General features: G+C 41.0%; 2 protein-coding genes and 3 non-coding genes across 5 annotated transcripts; 1 reads left to right on the forward strand and 4 right to left on the reverse strand.

Moving 5' to 3' along the window:
- Positions 1-6,088: 6,088 nt before the first annotated feature.
- rps11 (ribosomal protein S11) lies at positions 6,089-9,074 on the reverse strand. Its single transcript, XM_030793577.1, has 5 exons — positions 9,020-9,074; positions 8,090-8,224; positions 7,655-7,730; positions 6,874-7,003; positions 6,089-6,298 (listed from the first exon to the last, which is right to left on the reverse strand). Exons 1-5 carry the CDS (start codon positions 9,032-9,034, stop codon positions 6,175-6,177), a joined length of 480 nt encoding a protein of 159 aa, XP_030649437.1. The 5' UTR covers positions 9,035-9,074; the 3' UTR covers positions 6,089-6,174.
- Positions 6,621-6,704, reverse strand: LOC115829933 (small nucleolar RNA SNORD35). Its single transcript, XR_004026007.1, has one exon. It is a non-coding gene; the product is annotated as a small nucleolar RNA SNORD35 (small nucleolar RNA).
- Positions 7,865-7,949, reverse strand: LOC115829934 (small nucleolar RNA SNORD35). The gene has a single exon (XR_004026008.1). It is a non-coding gene; the product is annotated as a small nucleolar RNA SNORD35 (small nucleolar RNA).
- LOC115829935 (small nucleolar RNA SNORD35) lies at positions 8,312-8,396 on the reverse strand. Its single transcript, XR_004026009.1, has one exon. It is a non-coding gene; the product is annotated as a small nucleolar RNA SNORD35 (small nucleolar RNA).
- A 462-nt stretch (positions 9,075-9,536) lies between the features above and the next one.
- Positions 9,537-13,653, forward strand: LOC115829538 (apoptosis regulator BAX-like). Its single transcript, XM_030793666.1, has 6 exons — positions 9,537-9,573; positions 10,966-11,014; positions 11,106-11,264; positions 12,067-12,202; positions 12,609-12,713; positions 13,446-13,653. The coding sequence occupies exons 1-6, from the start codon at positions 9,543-9,545 to the stop codon at positions 13,542-13,544; spliced, it is 579 nt and encodes a 192-aa protein (XP_030649526.1). The 5' UTR covers positions 9,537-9,542; the 3' UTR covers positions 13,545-13,653.
- Positions 13,654-15,866: the final 2,213 nt, after the last annotated feature.

A 15,866-nucleotide genomic window follows, 5' to 3' on the forward strand; every position in this document is an offset into this window, starting at 1 on the left:
AGAGAGAGAGAGAGAGAGAGAGAGAGATGTAGGGAAAGTGTATAATTTTTAATCGCTCAACAAGTGAAACATGTAATAGTTCGTGTACTGCAAAGTGGAAAAATCTCTCCTCCAGTTGTCGCTTGACAATCGGCTACATCCACGATCTGTTTAACCGTGCTAAATTTTGTGATGTTGAACAGATTAAGTTCCACCAGGGAGGTGTACCTGAAAGTGGAATAGTGAAAACTCTGAGTTAGTTAACTCAGAGTAAGTAGTAGATCTCCCTTTGTCCAGGGGAGTATTCTCAGTACGTGCTTTACTGACTAACCAACATAAAAATGGAAACATGGTCTACATTTGCCCTTACGTGGATAAACAATCAACGACAACACATTAATGTACTTATGGGAAACCTGCTTTTTTTTTTTCTTAATTCAACTCTCAAACAAACTAAATATGAACATGGATGCTCTTTTAAAAAGAGTGTGTTGATCAGAGTCTTTTTAACTGCATTTTGTTCAGCGACCAACTTTGTAGCTTCAGCGTTCCCTCCAACCCTGCCTAAGTACATGCTGTCATGGCCCAGCTCTTTGTTGATTTACCAGGAGTGGAGGGGTTGTGTCTGTGGTTGGCATTATTCCCCTGCCCTTTCCCAGCAATAAGGATGTGAGGGAGTGTTGTTAACACTTCATCAGACTCATCCAGGTGCTGTTTAAGGGTGTTCTGCATGTGTGAAGGCTGCGCCTTGGTCAAGGGGCCCCCTTTTTTCAGCACCAGACTTGGGGACAGCAGCCGCTCAGCAAAGGTAACAACCACAACAAAAGCACATGGTTGACCAAAATTTAAAGAGGCACAGCTGGCAACGAATTAAGGGATTGATCTTGTGTCCCTTAAAGGAGTGAGCCCAGGGAGCAATAAGCAGAGATGACAGAGGAATCTGATGTTTGTTCCTCCCCTCACACAGATTCCATCTGAGCACCCCCAGCAGGGTAGTCCACAGGGAAGAGTTGTTGCTAGCCACCCAGGAGCCCAGGCCTTATACCCTGTTGGACCCCCAGAGACCAACAGTGTTGTCTTCCCTCAATGGAAGCTGAGAACCAGTCTGCAGAACCTGCCCAGCACCAGACCCATACTACACTGAGCACCTCCACACCAGCACCTTGAGCACCAGTCCAATAGACAGAGCACCCGTAAATGCACATACAGATATCATTCCTCCTGGGAGACAGTTGGAATAAAGCTGTCCTTGGACATCCGTGTTTTGTGCAGGTCGCAGCAAATTGTCCTCATTGTTTGCACTTTCTACTGCATCCTCCCCTTCTCCTGAAAGAGTTCTCTTCCACAAGCATGTGACCACCACAAATCTGAGGGCCCTCTTCAGACTGCCCTTCCACAGAGCACCACCATTACTGCATCCCTCTCCAAAGCTCCCATTCCCCCAGTGCCATAGGCATGCATGTGTGTATGCATGTGTGTATAACTAATTTTTCTTGCATACAACACCCCTTTCAGGGCTAAAATGGCTAGCCGGCTCATGTCTCTTTACCACCCCGTGATAGCACACAACGGCAGACACACACTGAAAGTTGGTGTCACCTCGTACAACAGCACTCTGAACCTCTCAAACTCTAATGTTATCGTCTCCCCTCACAATATTGACTATTTTCATCTCCATTTCAGGTATGAGTACTCGGCCTCTATCGCCAAACTTGGAGGTCCTTCCTTCGGCAGCTGCTCCAGTTGCCCTGAAGGCCCCTCCTTTGGCTCTCACTCCAGTCGCCTCGGAGGCCCCTCCTTTGGCTCCCGCTCCAGTCGTGTCAGAGACTCTTCCTTCAGCTCCTGTTGCCATGGAGGCTCCACCTTCGGCTCCTGCTTCAGTCACCTCAGAGGCCCCTTCTTCTGCTCCTGCTCCAGTCGCCTTGGAGGTCCCTCCTTCGGCTCCTGTTCTTGCATCAGTCACCTGGGACGCTCCTCCCTCAGCTCCTGTACCCGCTCCAATTCCCTTGGAGGTCCCACCTCCCGAGCCTCCGGATCACTTAATTCTGTCCCCTGCTCTGTCTCCAGACTGCCTGTTCCTGTCCCTTCAAATGCTCCTCCGGTTCTGGACCCATCGTCACTTGTTCCGCCTCCAGAGCCTCTTGACCCTCTTGACACGCCGTTGCCCCCTCTTCCCCCTGAAACTCCGAATTGCCTAGTCCCATCTCTTGCTCTGTCTCTTGACCGCACACCCTAGTGTCACACCCTGTTCTGCTTGTTTCCCCCTCTAGTGGCCAGTATGGGTACTGTTATTCCCTGTTCCTTTGGTTCCCCTCCGTTCAGTCAGTTTTGATTAAGTTACTTGGTTTAGTCCTGTTTTGATTAAGGTCTGTAACTTCTTGGTGTAGTCCTGTCAGTTCAATCATTGTTCCCCCTGTCTTTGGTTAGTTCTGCCTTGTTTAGTTTTCTATAAATACTCCTTCTTTTTCCCCTTTCTTTTTCTGGCATTGTTTGGTGCTCACCCCTATGTTACATTGGTTTTCCTGCTTGCCTGAAGTCCTGAACCTACTTTTTGTAAGTTCTTTGAGGTCCCTTTGATATGTTTGATTTCAGTAAAGAGAATACTGACCTGCACTTACATCCAGTCTCAGATACACAGCGTGACAACAGTATACCACGGGATATTGTTGGATCCTTTAATTTGAAAAACACCCTGTTCAGTGTTGATGGGTTTGACATCACTTTCTCAATTTTCTCAGCTTTTTGCATATTGAGCAGACAGAGCTTGATAGTAGAAGCTGGACAAGTTGTGCAAGAAGTCTGGTACCTGAGGATTATAAGATTTGCACTCATCCGTTCTGCTGTCCTGAGACAATAAGCACTCCTGTCGCCAAGCTGCAAGGTGTCAGCTGACGATGGAGCTTAATGTCTTTTCACTTTTTGATTTTTTCAGGTAACTGTCTTTTGAGTTTCTAAGTCCACTGATGCATGGCTCATGTTGTCCTTCTAGGCCCTGGTCAACGTCTCTGATATGCACAGGCGTTTGGTCTGTAGCCAATCTCTGACCTAGGGCTTCTCGGACAGTGTTGAGGATTTCAACTTGTCCAAACACACACAGTTTGCATCAGCCTCTGTAAAGCAAAGTGGTGCTGCAGCAATGTTGCAAAGCATCTGAAGGAGGTTCTCTTCCTCCTCCTCATCATTCAGACCATGCCTGGAGTTTCTGACCCACCTGAATTAGGCCTGCTTCCCTTGGAAATCCCATAGGTACCCTGAGAAATTTTGGAATGCACTCTGGAGTGCATTACACTTAGCACCACTGTGAAATGCCATCCCAAAAGGTCATGCTTTGTTGACTGGTATGCAGTATCCATCAGGCAAATTGTGTCACTGTAGTGCTTTGTCACATCTTACTGCCGTTTTTCTTGGTGGATATATTGTACGCTTATAGATTTCATTGTCCAAAACTGTTGACCTTCCTATTTGAGGGAGGAAATGAAGGATTATGTTTGCTAGGGCCCCTCTCCTTAGATGTGATTCCTTACTTTGTGGACACATTTTTTGTAAGGCCAGAAAAAATAATTTGCTTGGTCTTTCCTCCACTGTATTGGTTCATGACGAAGGATCTCATGATGCATTTCGTTTGTTCTTTTTTTGAACTTTTGTCAGATACATACAGTTGTGTATATCTTTTAATCAAGGCTAGTATGCTTAATTGAATTTGTCAAGGGTAGCTATGTCGGTCATTCTGGTCTTCACATAATGTCTCAGAGTGACTTGAATCTATGCCCAGCGTTAGTCATGCCTTCATATGCTAGCTCTTCAATCCACTGGATGAGCTATGAATAATGGGTTGTCTGTGCCATGCCTGAAAGGCCTCCTGGATTGCTTTTTATTACACCTAACATAGTACAGTAATACATTTATAATTAACTCAGTAATCATTCAGTAAATTTAAAACTGGGTGATATGACATTAATGATTTTTCAGTTTGCATCTAAAAGATAACTCATCAGATATGAGCAAACATTTCACTTTTTCAATAGAAAGCACAAAAACAGTTCTATAAAAAGAAAAGGTTAGAACATAGTGCCATGAAATGCTTTTGCATTCTTCTGTATGTCTTTCTCAGAGTCATGAAGACTTGAAGTATGAAGTATGACTGACAGTATAATGTGCAGTATTTATCTGAACCTTGGTTTAGCTAAGAGTGTTGAATTGGTCTGAACAGTGCAAGAGTTCAATGTACTAAAATTATTTGTGCAGAGAACAATGCAGCAGAGTAGAACAATTGACTAAATTGAGGAAGCGAGAGAAGATGTATGACCAAAAATAATCTTATTTTAGTTCCAATGAACCAACTCCCTGCCACAGCAGAAATCACACAAAGTTGCTTTGAAGTAAGAGAGAAAAACTATCCTAACATCTCCTTGAATTTGATCACATTTACATACCCCTCAATGTAGACATTCTCAAATAAGCAGAACAGAGATGATTACCTTAAGATGTGTTAATGAAAAATATAAATCATTAACAGAAATTTTGTGAAAAGCTGTGTCTGAGAACTTTTTAAGTGACATTGGCCATTGGTTTCCTTAGGGTGTTTACAAAAGCTGAAGGAGCTAGAGCAATGAGTTCCTCTTTGCAGACTATGTCTCTATGTATATCTCTAAGGCAGTTCAGGTAGTCTGCATTCTTGTACCAAATATCACAGAACTGCAATGTTTGAATCCAGAAAATTTAGATTGATTTGAGTATTCAGTTGTCCAGTCACCTGACCATCAGAGAACTGTTTATATCTCGAGAGAAATGAATCAGGGCTTCTATTTGTTTGTTCTTATATCTTTTTTGATAACCAGTGCCTGCGACTGGGTGTCACGAAAGTGTTTTGTCTATGAAGATTTTGTTCTTGGACATCGGTGGATAGAATGTCCACGCAGTAACCTAACAGGAAGCTGTGAGCATGTCTTCAGTGTGGAGCTTGACCTTGCTGCTGTTCCTGCTCATGTCCAAGTTCTCTGTCTGTCTATGGAGAAGGAGTCTGCAGATTTTTCAAAACACTGCAGTGTTTTGAAAAATCTCTCCACATTTACTGTGACTGGATGTGCACATACCTCTGACACAAAAACTGATCACTTTCCTAGTATCTCTAACTGAACATGAGGCAACTACATGGCTGAGACAACGTCTCTCTTGCATTGGAACTTTAAGGATGTAAGTTCAAGACTTATAGCGTCCTTTTATGATCTTCAAGATCTATCGAGGTCTAATCATATTTCCACCATTGAGGATGACGCTTTTCAGCACATGAGCAGGCTGAAAACATTAAACCTTGGCCACAATGAGATTTCTGTGCTGGGAGCACAACATTTTGTTGGTCTGTATAGCCTGGAAACCCTGGTGATTGAGGAAAATCCTCTGATGACCATTGAGCCACAGTCCTTTGTCAGGTTTGAACATCAGAGCTTTCCTTTTCAACGTTGCTTCTGTTTCGTAACCGCATCTCAATCAAGGCAGAAGGGATTCCATATTCTGATACAATTTCAATGGTAATTTGTATTCATGTTTTGAATTTCCATTTTTATTTTATATGGTCTTTTAGCTTCAGCAGCTTACAAATCACTGGTTCTGCCAGCTCACTAATTGTCACGTTCAAATGTTCCTTTGTCATTGACGCATTAGGACTCATATGCCTTGCTTTCTGACCTCTTTTCAAAGTCCCTCAATTCCTCTAGTGACCAAACCTTGTTAGTTTGTATTGGTTTTGACCTAGGACTGTTTATTTTTTTTCTGATTCTAGAATTACCTAAGAAAAAATCTGTTATCTGTGTGCCAAGTCCAGCCTGTACTGTTACTTTGAAAAACAGCTCAACATCTGCTCAGTGCATGATTCCTGCTTCTTAGAGATTTTTTTTCTTTCACATCATCTACCTCTAATCTCTAATAACAGTCTTAACAGCCTCCGTGCCTTTGACGTATGTATGTAATTACTCTGACCAAAAGAAAAACAAAACAAAAAAAAACACAACAAAATTAATCATTGCCTTGGACCATTTGGATGGATAACTGCATGTAAACAAGAGGTCAAATGAAAAAACAAAACAAAAAACAAACACACAAAGACCAATTATTACAGAACAATTTTTTATTTTCTTTTTTACTCCTCCAAAGACACAACAGTACAGGGTTAGTCCAGACTGCTCCCCAAGTTCAGTTCTAGAACTTCTGGAACTGTTTCTTGGCCCCGGCTGCTTTGGTGACCTTCAGGACGTTGAACCTCACGGTTTTGCTGAGAGGTCTGCACTCTCCGACGGTGACGATGTCACCCACAGTCACATCCCTAAGGGTCATGGAACAGTTATGAGGTCACTCTCAAGGGAAACAGGCACCGTTACAGTAGTAACTGCTGGTCAGTACATTGGTTTGACAGTTCCAGTAACTTCTGGTGGTTCACACCAGGACTTAACATTAAGTTCTAGAGAAGCATCATAAAACTATCAAACAGACAAGGGTGGTTTTGTCAGAAAAAAACATAGCCATCGGCAAAACGGTAAAAATAGTCACTGTGGTGAACAAGTAAAACAAACAGTTCAATTCAACACAACATTCACTAGGGTGTGTGCAAACATGAGAGCTTTCCTCAATACATAAAAAGTATCGTACATGCTGCATCAGTGAAGCCTGTAGGCAATGTCGTCAAAACCAAATGGCTTGGAAGACCATCGTGAGAAAATACATCATCTGCAGCTAGTGCCATTTCCATATCTTAAATGATCTCAGAAACTCCTCAATAAGACGCACAAACCCTTTAATGTGATGTGACATAGGAGAGACACATATGCTAGCAAAAACTGCCCTTAATGCCTGGCACCAGAAACGTTCAAGTGTGTGTTAGAGAGAGAAGTCTTGTTTCACCTGAAGCAGGGAGAGAGGTGGACAGACATGTTCTTGTGCCTCTTCTCAAAACGGTTGTACTTGCGGATGTAGTGCAGATAGTCACGTCTGATGACAATGGTCCTCTGCATCTTCATCTTGGTCACAACACCTGCAAGACAGACGATTTTGGTCAACAGCACATTTAGGTGACCAGGGGCCTGTACTACGAAGCGAGTTAACTGGCTTATCCAGGTAACTTCCAGTTAAGTTAACTCAGTAAATAGTAAACCTCATAACAGAAGAGCCCTATGGCTTTGTTTTGCTGGGAGAATGAAGCTATAGGGCTCTTCTGTTAGAGGGTTTACTACTTTGAGTTAACCTAACCAGAAGTTACCTGGATAAGCCAGTTAACTCGCTTTGCAGTAGAGGCCCCTTGTCCACAAAGACAGCTACTTTTCAAACAGGGAAACAATTCCTTTAAAGACATGTTTTGGTGCTTTAATGACCAGATTCAACAATGTACTTCACTTTGCCTCTGTATAGATTATAATGTGAAATTTGGTAAACACTCGTCTGAATTTATTGTAACCTGCGGTTTGAAATACTGGCCATCTGTGGCATATGGGAGTCTGTGTCTACAGCAATAGAAAAACATCAAGATTGCTAGAAAGCACCATCACAAAAACAAAAAAGCCTGGAAAACCATCGTGAGAAACATCATTGGAAGGCCGTTCAGGGAGAGAAAATTCTAGATGACATACTAACACAAAAGAAAATAATACGCTGAAAGGGGTCGTCATACATATAACAAATCCCTTACCGGAGAGAATTCTGCCACGGATGGACACGTTTCCAGTAAAGGGGCATTTCTTGTCAATGTAAGTGCCTTCAATAGCCTGTTAAAGGATAGTATGTGATATTATGAAAAGCCTCAAAAATAAATAAATAAATAAATAAATAAATAAATAAAGACATGCTAAAGGGGTGCACTGTAATTAAGTTGCCAGGAAACTGTTCACTTAGGAGAGCAAAAACTGCATCAGTAATGCCATTCGGCAATGTCGTCAGAGCTGGAAAAGCTTGGAAGACCATCGTGAGAAAAACCATCATATGCAGCTTTAACAGTTTACAGCACAGTCCATCCCGCCCGGAACCAAACGGGTTACGGCCATGTGGACATTCATATCAAAGGAACAAACAGGACAACAGAAGATTGTCTCTGCACCAATTTTCAGAAGTTGTTGATTGCACTTACCTCTCTGGGGGTCTTGAAGCCTAAGCCAACGTTTCTGTGATAACGTGGGAGCTTCTCCTTGGCGCCACCTTCACCAAGCAGAACACGCTTTTTGTTCTGGAAGATTGTGGGCTGCTTCTGATATGCCCTCTCGTTCTGTAAGAAGCCAGTGAAGGACAGTTATACGTGTTATTTCCACAAAGATGGGATGTCTTTTTTTTTTTAATGATTTCAACTAAGTAAAAGACTGCATCAGTGTTGCCGTTAGGCAATGTCGTCAAAGCAGCGTAAGCTTGGAAGACCATCGTGAGAAAATGCATCATTTGCAGTTCAAGTAAACTGACCCTAACTCATAGGACAATAACCATTCAAGATCTCCGACGTTACGGTTCAGTTGCAATGTTTCGCTATGGTGAAAAGGTGGGCGACACATCACTAAACTTGTCTCACTTAACATGAAACATCATCAATGGAGAAAAATATTTACACAAACACAAGGGCGGCGACAGGAGAGTACAGCTCTATATGCCGATAACTCGACCAAGTACTGACTAACAACTCTTCCGCCCGGTATGCACATCGTTTACGAACACAATCTTTCCGATTGCTGGTGTGTAAATTATGCGCGTTTACAGTGCTACGAAATTGAAAGCGTAAGCCAGAAAACTGGCTGGCTAAAATTTAAGGAGCTATCACTTATCGTCAACCATGAAAAAGAGGCTGCAATTCAACTTAAGCTAGGCCTGGCTGGCTCCTATCCGCTCCACATTGCACGCGACCATGTGAACGGTACAGAAATCCTATATAAACCATATACGGGGTTAACAAACGGTCGCTAGACTGTAGACAGTGTCTTCTATATGCGTAGTTTAAAGACAGGACTGACTTGAAAACACGATTTCAGCAATATTTAGACATATTAACCCAACCATGCCGTTTAGCCGAACCTACCTGTGCGTCCGCCATCTTCGCCAGTCGAGTCGTAAAGAGGACTACACATGCGCGCAGCGGGCGGAAGTTAGCACGAGTAGGAAGTAACGTAAGAACTGAGGGCGAGGCCTTGTTTTAAATGTAGGGTGGATCGCCAGTAGTGACAAAATGTTAATTATGTGTTTTTTTTCCATTTCCAAGAATGTAAGTAATATCAAACTTGGTTCAAACAACTTAGAAAAATAAACAAGTCCGATAACCGTCAAAAACCATGTACATTGTTGTGGACGCCGAAGAAGAAAGGAAAAAAAAGCCATGGGTCTCCAAAAGATAAAACAATGTTAAATAACGACCAAAGGGCACAGTCATTCATGACATTTAAAAGACAAATCAGAACATCTCGGAAACACAAAATAAAATTTAAGTAGTTCAAGGATTTAATTCATTTGGCCTTTCATTTAGAATCTATGTAAACACTTCCTTCCTGTCAATACTTTTCACGTCACTTGAGGCGGAAGCAGACCTCCAATATTTTTATGTGAACATGGCAGCGCCGTCGGGCGGAGGCGAAACGGGTAAGGGAGCTCTTTTTGTTCATAATCTGTGTAATTCGTGGGTGATTCTTGACGTTCCGTGTTAGAATAATGTGTACAATAATAGTTTTCAACACCAGTACTGTTTCGGAGCTCTAGCCGGGCTTAGTGTATCATAAAAACACTAGGTATGGTGTAAGTAAGCCGCACCAACTGGATGGCGAGAACGTAGTCGTCTGAGACATGCCCGTACATATTGCTCAGTTTCAGTCATTGACATCACCCCGATGCTGTTGGGTGCTTTTTAAGAAAAACAGTGTTGTCAATGTGCTGCAACGCCGTGGAAGATTATTGATAAGTATCCAATACCCCAAACTGAAAGGAGAAGGTGTCATTTCTGTGCCGGTTAAGCATTGTTGTTGATTTCTAAGTCGATGACGTCATTGTCGCAATGTATATCATAACATCTAAACACCAGAGAAGCATAGGTTTGATATGATGGTGATGTTAAAATATTGAACCGGTCTCTGAGCTTCCGCAGAGGTCAAATTCGGTTATAAAGACAGATATGCAGCAATGACTTCGACAGTTAAGTGTTCCATGAGTTGTTCTCTCAGAATTAAAGATAGCTATTCATTCGTATCTGTTATTGTCGCCCTGTAGGTTTGACAGCAGACGAGGGATCTTACCTCGGAATATTTTTCTGAAACGTTACACAAAAGCAGATTTAATGTCAACAGGCTTGTCTAGAAACTTTACCGGCGATTTTAATGTCTCAAAACTGGCCGGTGGAAGTTTCGGTTTAACTTAGGGTTCGTGTCAAATATTGCAATTAAGAGTTTTGTCAGATAAGAAATACAGCAGGGATATTGTGTCCAGGCTTTGAGAGATTGTTTCCTGCTCTGTAATTATATATAAATTATATGTAACAATTTATTCAACTTATGTGATAAGTTGAGAAAGACAACCATTTTATTTGTGTGCTTGTTTTCTTGGACTGCTTTATCTCACAACAGATTGGTTTTGAATTCTCTGAGAGAGTGACATAAAACGACTATGAACATACAAATGTTTCGCGCCAATAAAGGCTGCGCGTTCACCTGTGGATATCCGTTGATATCGGATGAGAGAGTATCGCTTGTAAAGACATATGACGTGCGTTCTACGCCAGTTTAAGAGAAATCGAAACCAGAAGCTTTAAGTTCTATATATAATTCGTGACTGTGCAAAAGTGCAGTACTGGTTGACTCATCTTTACTTTCTTATCTTTTTATGTGGCTGCGTGATGCGCTAAACAGCGCTTAACATCTGTCTTTAACCCTGGACGTAAGAACAAAATGTTCCAGTATTTAGATTTGCGTCTCTCTTCTCCCCAAAAGTCTCACGTAGCTTTGCGGTGAGTCTCCTCTCAGTCACACTTCTGTGTGTTCACAGGCAACAGCAATGACCAGATGCTAGATTTAGGAGCAGCATTACTAAAAGAGTAAGTACATACCTCATCTCTCTCCCTACTTTTATACGTTCTCTCTCTCACTCTTATCACAACATGACTCCTCCTCTCCTAACTCGCATAGCTTCATCTATGAGCGAGTTCGTCGTCATGGAGACTGTAATACCTCAGTATCCAGGAGTCAACTGGGTGGGACAGAGCTGTCCGATCCCAATCACAAGAGGCTGGCACAGTGTCTTCAGCAAATCGGAGACGAGCTGGATGGAAATGTGCAGCTTCAGAGGTCAGTGATCTCTATACCATCTGGATTTAATAAGGGACTGTTGGTACTATTTTAATGTGGATCTGTTTAACCATACTGTTTATATCTCGTTTCCATTTGGATCCCAGGATTTAAAATCACATCTGACTCTATTTATTTAGCAGTGACTTTATCTATCTATCTATCTATCTATCTATCTATCTATCTATCTATCTATCTATTTATCTATTTAATAGATAAATTATTTGTTTATGATAATTTGTTTATTATTTGTTTAATGATAAAGTAACTTAAGCGTGGTTCCTTTCAGAGAGAGAAGTGTTTGTAAGAGAAGGTTCAGCATAAGTTTAGTGCACATGTCAGGGTGGAAAAAAAAGCTAAACAAGAAGTAACTTCTGTATTCTGCTGCAGTTACAATAAGTGTTATCATGCAGCCAGTGAATGGCTTAAACAAAGCAGCTGGTAGGACATACAATAAATATATTGTATACAAAAATATTCAATACAATACAACACTTAGTGCAGCAAAGTGATTTTGTGTCTACGCAAGCCAAAACATAGGCGACTATTAAGCTGTTCTGTGATTGGACATTCCTGACTGAAGATGGGAGTTCCGTGTAGCACTGCATGGAAAAGTTTCCATCGAAGGTTTAACTTTGCTGTTGTTTCATGGTCCTGTTTATGCTATAAAGTGGCGATTGTTTCAGATCTGTTGCAGAGTTTGTTTTTTAATTGTTCACATCTTTTTGAGCAACTGGAACAATATGGCCACGCCTTATTTCACAGTATTACATAGTAATAGTATTTTTTCCCTTCCTTATAGGATGATAAACGACTCTGCCCTACAGCCCACTCAGGAGGTGTTTATTAAAGTGGCACGGGAGATCTTCTCTGATGGGAAGTTTAACTGGGGCAGAGTGGTGGCCCTATTTTACTTTGCCTGTCGACTGGTCATCAAAGTAAGTCCACAGTCTCTTTCTCTCTCTCTCTCTCTCTCTCTCTCTCTCACCCACTGCACCGGTGTTTGGTGTGTATCATGGTTTGGATTGAAAGGTAATTGAATCAACTCAGACTTTTTTAAATGTGGACGTGTACAAAATGAACTCGCAAACAGCCAATTAAATACAACAAAAGTAAAGTTCTTCAAAAAAAAAAAAAAAAAAAGAAAAGAAAGGAAAAATAGAATAAAAGAAAACTAATCTTCAGTACCATTTCCATATTTGGGACTGATGCTTAAGCATGCCATTCCATACATGTATAAATCACATTCTGATTTCTGATTGTTCCCGTTTCCCTCTGCCCTCTCCTCTCTCTCTCTCTCTCTCTCTCTCTCTCTCTCTCTCTCTCCCTCTCTCCCGTTCTCAGGCTCTGTTGACCAAGATACCTGACATCATCAGAACCATTATAAGCTGGACCATAGAGTACCTGCGGGATCATGTGATTAACTGGATCAGGGAACAAGGAGGCTGGGTAAGCGAGCAGCCAGAGATTCTGCCAACCAGAATCAGAACCCTATTTCAGACATAAAACCCGCAACATTGCCAGATATGCCAAAAGACATTTTTTTAAACATTTTATTTACCTTAACTGATCTCTTATTGTTTCTTTGTTTGCTGTCACTCAACTGATTTAAATCCACGAGTAAACCTTAGTACAAAACAAAAATATCATCCATTTATTCAGCATTGTTCCTGCTTTTGTTCACACATGAATCTACCTGGAGTATTGCTGTGAACTATACAAGGTCTAGTCCCTGTACATTGCAGTGTCAACTTCTGTAACATGTTGACTCTTGTAGCATTTGTAACGTTTTGACTCCTGTAACTTTTGTTACATTTTGACTCATGTCTCAGTAAATTGTCATAACGTTTGTGGGTAAAACTGCAAGTTTGAAAGGAGATCTAGCTACCTCATATATAATAGAATGATGGACAGTAGAAAGGAGTGTAATTTGAGGGGCCAACGTTTTCTTCAGAACTAAGAGAATCTTTACAAACATGTTCCTCGAGACAGCGTGTGACAGAGGTCAGAACAGATTAGTCGCACGTAATACGCCGAGAATTAACCATCAGGATCCGAGATTTATTCAGCCTAGAATTATTTAACAAAGGATGACGAAAAGACGCGACCGAAAACATCCTGACCCTTTTTTCGAGCTGTTATCGCTCATGTCACGTACCGATTTTCTCGATGTGTTCTCAGGAGGGAATCCGCTCCTACTTTGGAACTCCAACGTGGCAGACGGTCGGGGTTTTCCTGGCCGGAGTTCTCACCACTGTGCTTGTCATACGCAAGATGTGAAGGCGAGGAGAACCAATAGGAGGACGAGAGAGAACGGATAGAGCGAGAGAACAGCGACGGAAAGACAGAAAGACGAAGGAGACAAGTGGACAGACGGAGAGAGAGGGAGAGAGAGAGAGAGAGGGAGGGATGAATGAAAGATGGAGTGGTTGTGAGAATGAGAAAGAGGAAAATGTCAAACAGATGGAAGGTGACTTACTTGTGAAGGAGGGAGGAGAGAGAGAGAGAGAGAAAGAGAGAGAGAGATAAAGAGAGAGGGGACAGAGCTTATTGCAATATTTTGGACCACTCTTTTCTGGACATGTTAGAGTTTTCTCCTCTTGACACAGAAACTTCTTTTCTCAATAAATGCTCTAAAAACATCAGGGAGCAACAGGAATGCAAAGAGAATGAGCAAGAGAGAAAAATAAAATAGTAGGTGAGATGGGAAATCATTTTAATTAATTTATTATTGTTATTGTTATTTTCCAACAAACAAATGGTCACTGCTTCATTTTTTTTTTTGTCGAAATTTAATGTTAAATGAGTTGCGTTTTTCTGAGTTGTTTTCACGTGACTCTTTCGCACGCTCTGTTTCTCTCACTCTCTCTTTCTCATTCTCTCTCCATCTGTTTTTCAACTTCTCTGTGTTCTTCAATGAGTTTCATTAGGAATTTGGTAGGAGTTTGAGTGGTTGGGTTTTGATACGAAAGGACAGCGTGGAGAGGTTAGCAGTTTGACATTCCCTCGTTGGTTTCCTGTGCTTCACGATCATCAGCTATGAAAGCTCCTCATGAGAGTTCTCTAAGAGATTTTTTGTTTTGTTTTGTTTTGTTTTTTCCAACACTCGACTTGAAGCGTAAGGATCACAAAAAACACTTTTCTGTTTTTGATTTAAAAAAAAAACAAAACAAAACACAGTTTCTCACCCTGACAATTTTTTTTTTTGTTGTTCTTTTCTTGTGAAATCTCAAGAGGCGGTTCACCAATCTGATGTTCGTGAATATTAACAGTGAAGATGAAGAGGATGAATGCAGGCTAGTCTCTACTTAAGGTTTATTCCATGCTTCCTTGTGTGTCTGTGTTACACGCAAACACACATACAAACAGGGAACACAAACACACACACACACACTTTCTACAATTTTGTAAATCAGACAGATGAAAAGTGTTCCTCTCACTGTTCTTGGTACAGACCACAATCAATCTTTTTTTATATATACTTTAAAATATGAAAATATAAATACAATATTGTTCTTTATGTGTGTGTGTTTTTTTTAATATTCCTAATGTGATTAGTGCCTTTTGTCTTTTTTACAATGGAGACACTTGGATGGTGACATGTCACTTCCTTCTCTCCTTTTTCTACATCTTTTTTATGAATGGGCACACTATCCCCTATTTGTTTTCATTCAATGCCCACTTTGGCACGTCTTTTTGCAGTGGAACCATTTGTTTGTATCATAATGTTATAAACATTAAATAAAATTGAAAAAAAAAAACAACAAAAAAAAACACCCTTGTACTTTGGATTTCACTTGACGCTTTACTGCAGTAACCTCTTGCGTAGCCAAACGTGTCAGTCCATGGCGCAGTGTTCATCGACCTTTGTAACCCACGCCGCTCTAAGCGGTGATCCGACTCAGGGATCCAGGAGGAATGATCTCTTAAACAAGATCATGAAATATTCTGTTTAACGTCAAAGTTGTCGAATGGGAGGAAAGACAAAGAGCATTTAGGATATTTCTTTTCATCTGATTGGTTGCGCTTCATGGAATGCCCTCCCACAGAACCCATCTAGTCTCAAGATAATACATATCTATGATATAAATCTTGAAGATCTCTAGTCATAATGTTTGGTTATATCTAATTTGAAGACATCTAGGGGTAGATTACAAGGAAGGATCTAATGGTCAGGGGGGATAACATTAAATCAAAAGCCAAGACCATCCAAAAGGAGAAGATGTAGAAGATATCGACCTCTGGCTTTGTTTCATTAAGCTAACTGAATAATGAAAATGTAATTTACTTTCTCAATTGTTTCAGCTCAGAACTAAGACAAAACGTTGTAAAAAAAAAAAAAAAATACGTTTGTTACCTTAAGTGGTCTAAAACTTGCAAAATGTAAAAGAAAAACTCCAAAATGAAATACTCAAAAATTATTTCACGTGTGCTCATTTAGTAAAATGTTTTTATGAAGTTTTTTTAAAGACCCATTACCTATCACTGTGAACTGATAGTTAAGTCATAAACTGTCCCGAGAGCACCAATCCATTTGAAATGACAGATTCACTTAGGACACAGTTGAGACACATTAAACAAAGCATTAAAACAACACTGGCT

This window comes from Chanos chanos, chromosome 16, assembly GCF_902362185.1.
Source record: "Chanos chanos chromosome 16, fChaCha1.1, whole genome shotgun sequence".
Taxonomy (NCBI): domain Eukaryota; kingdom Metazoa; phylum Chordata; class Actinopteri; order Gonorynchiformes; family Chanidae; genus Chanos; species Chanos chanos.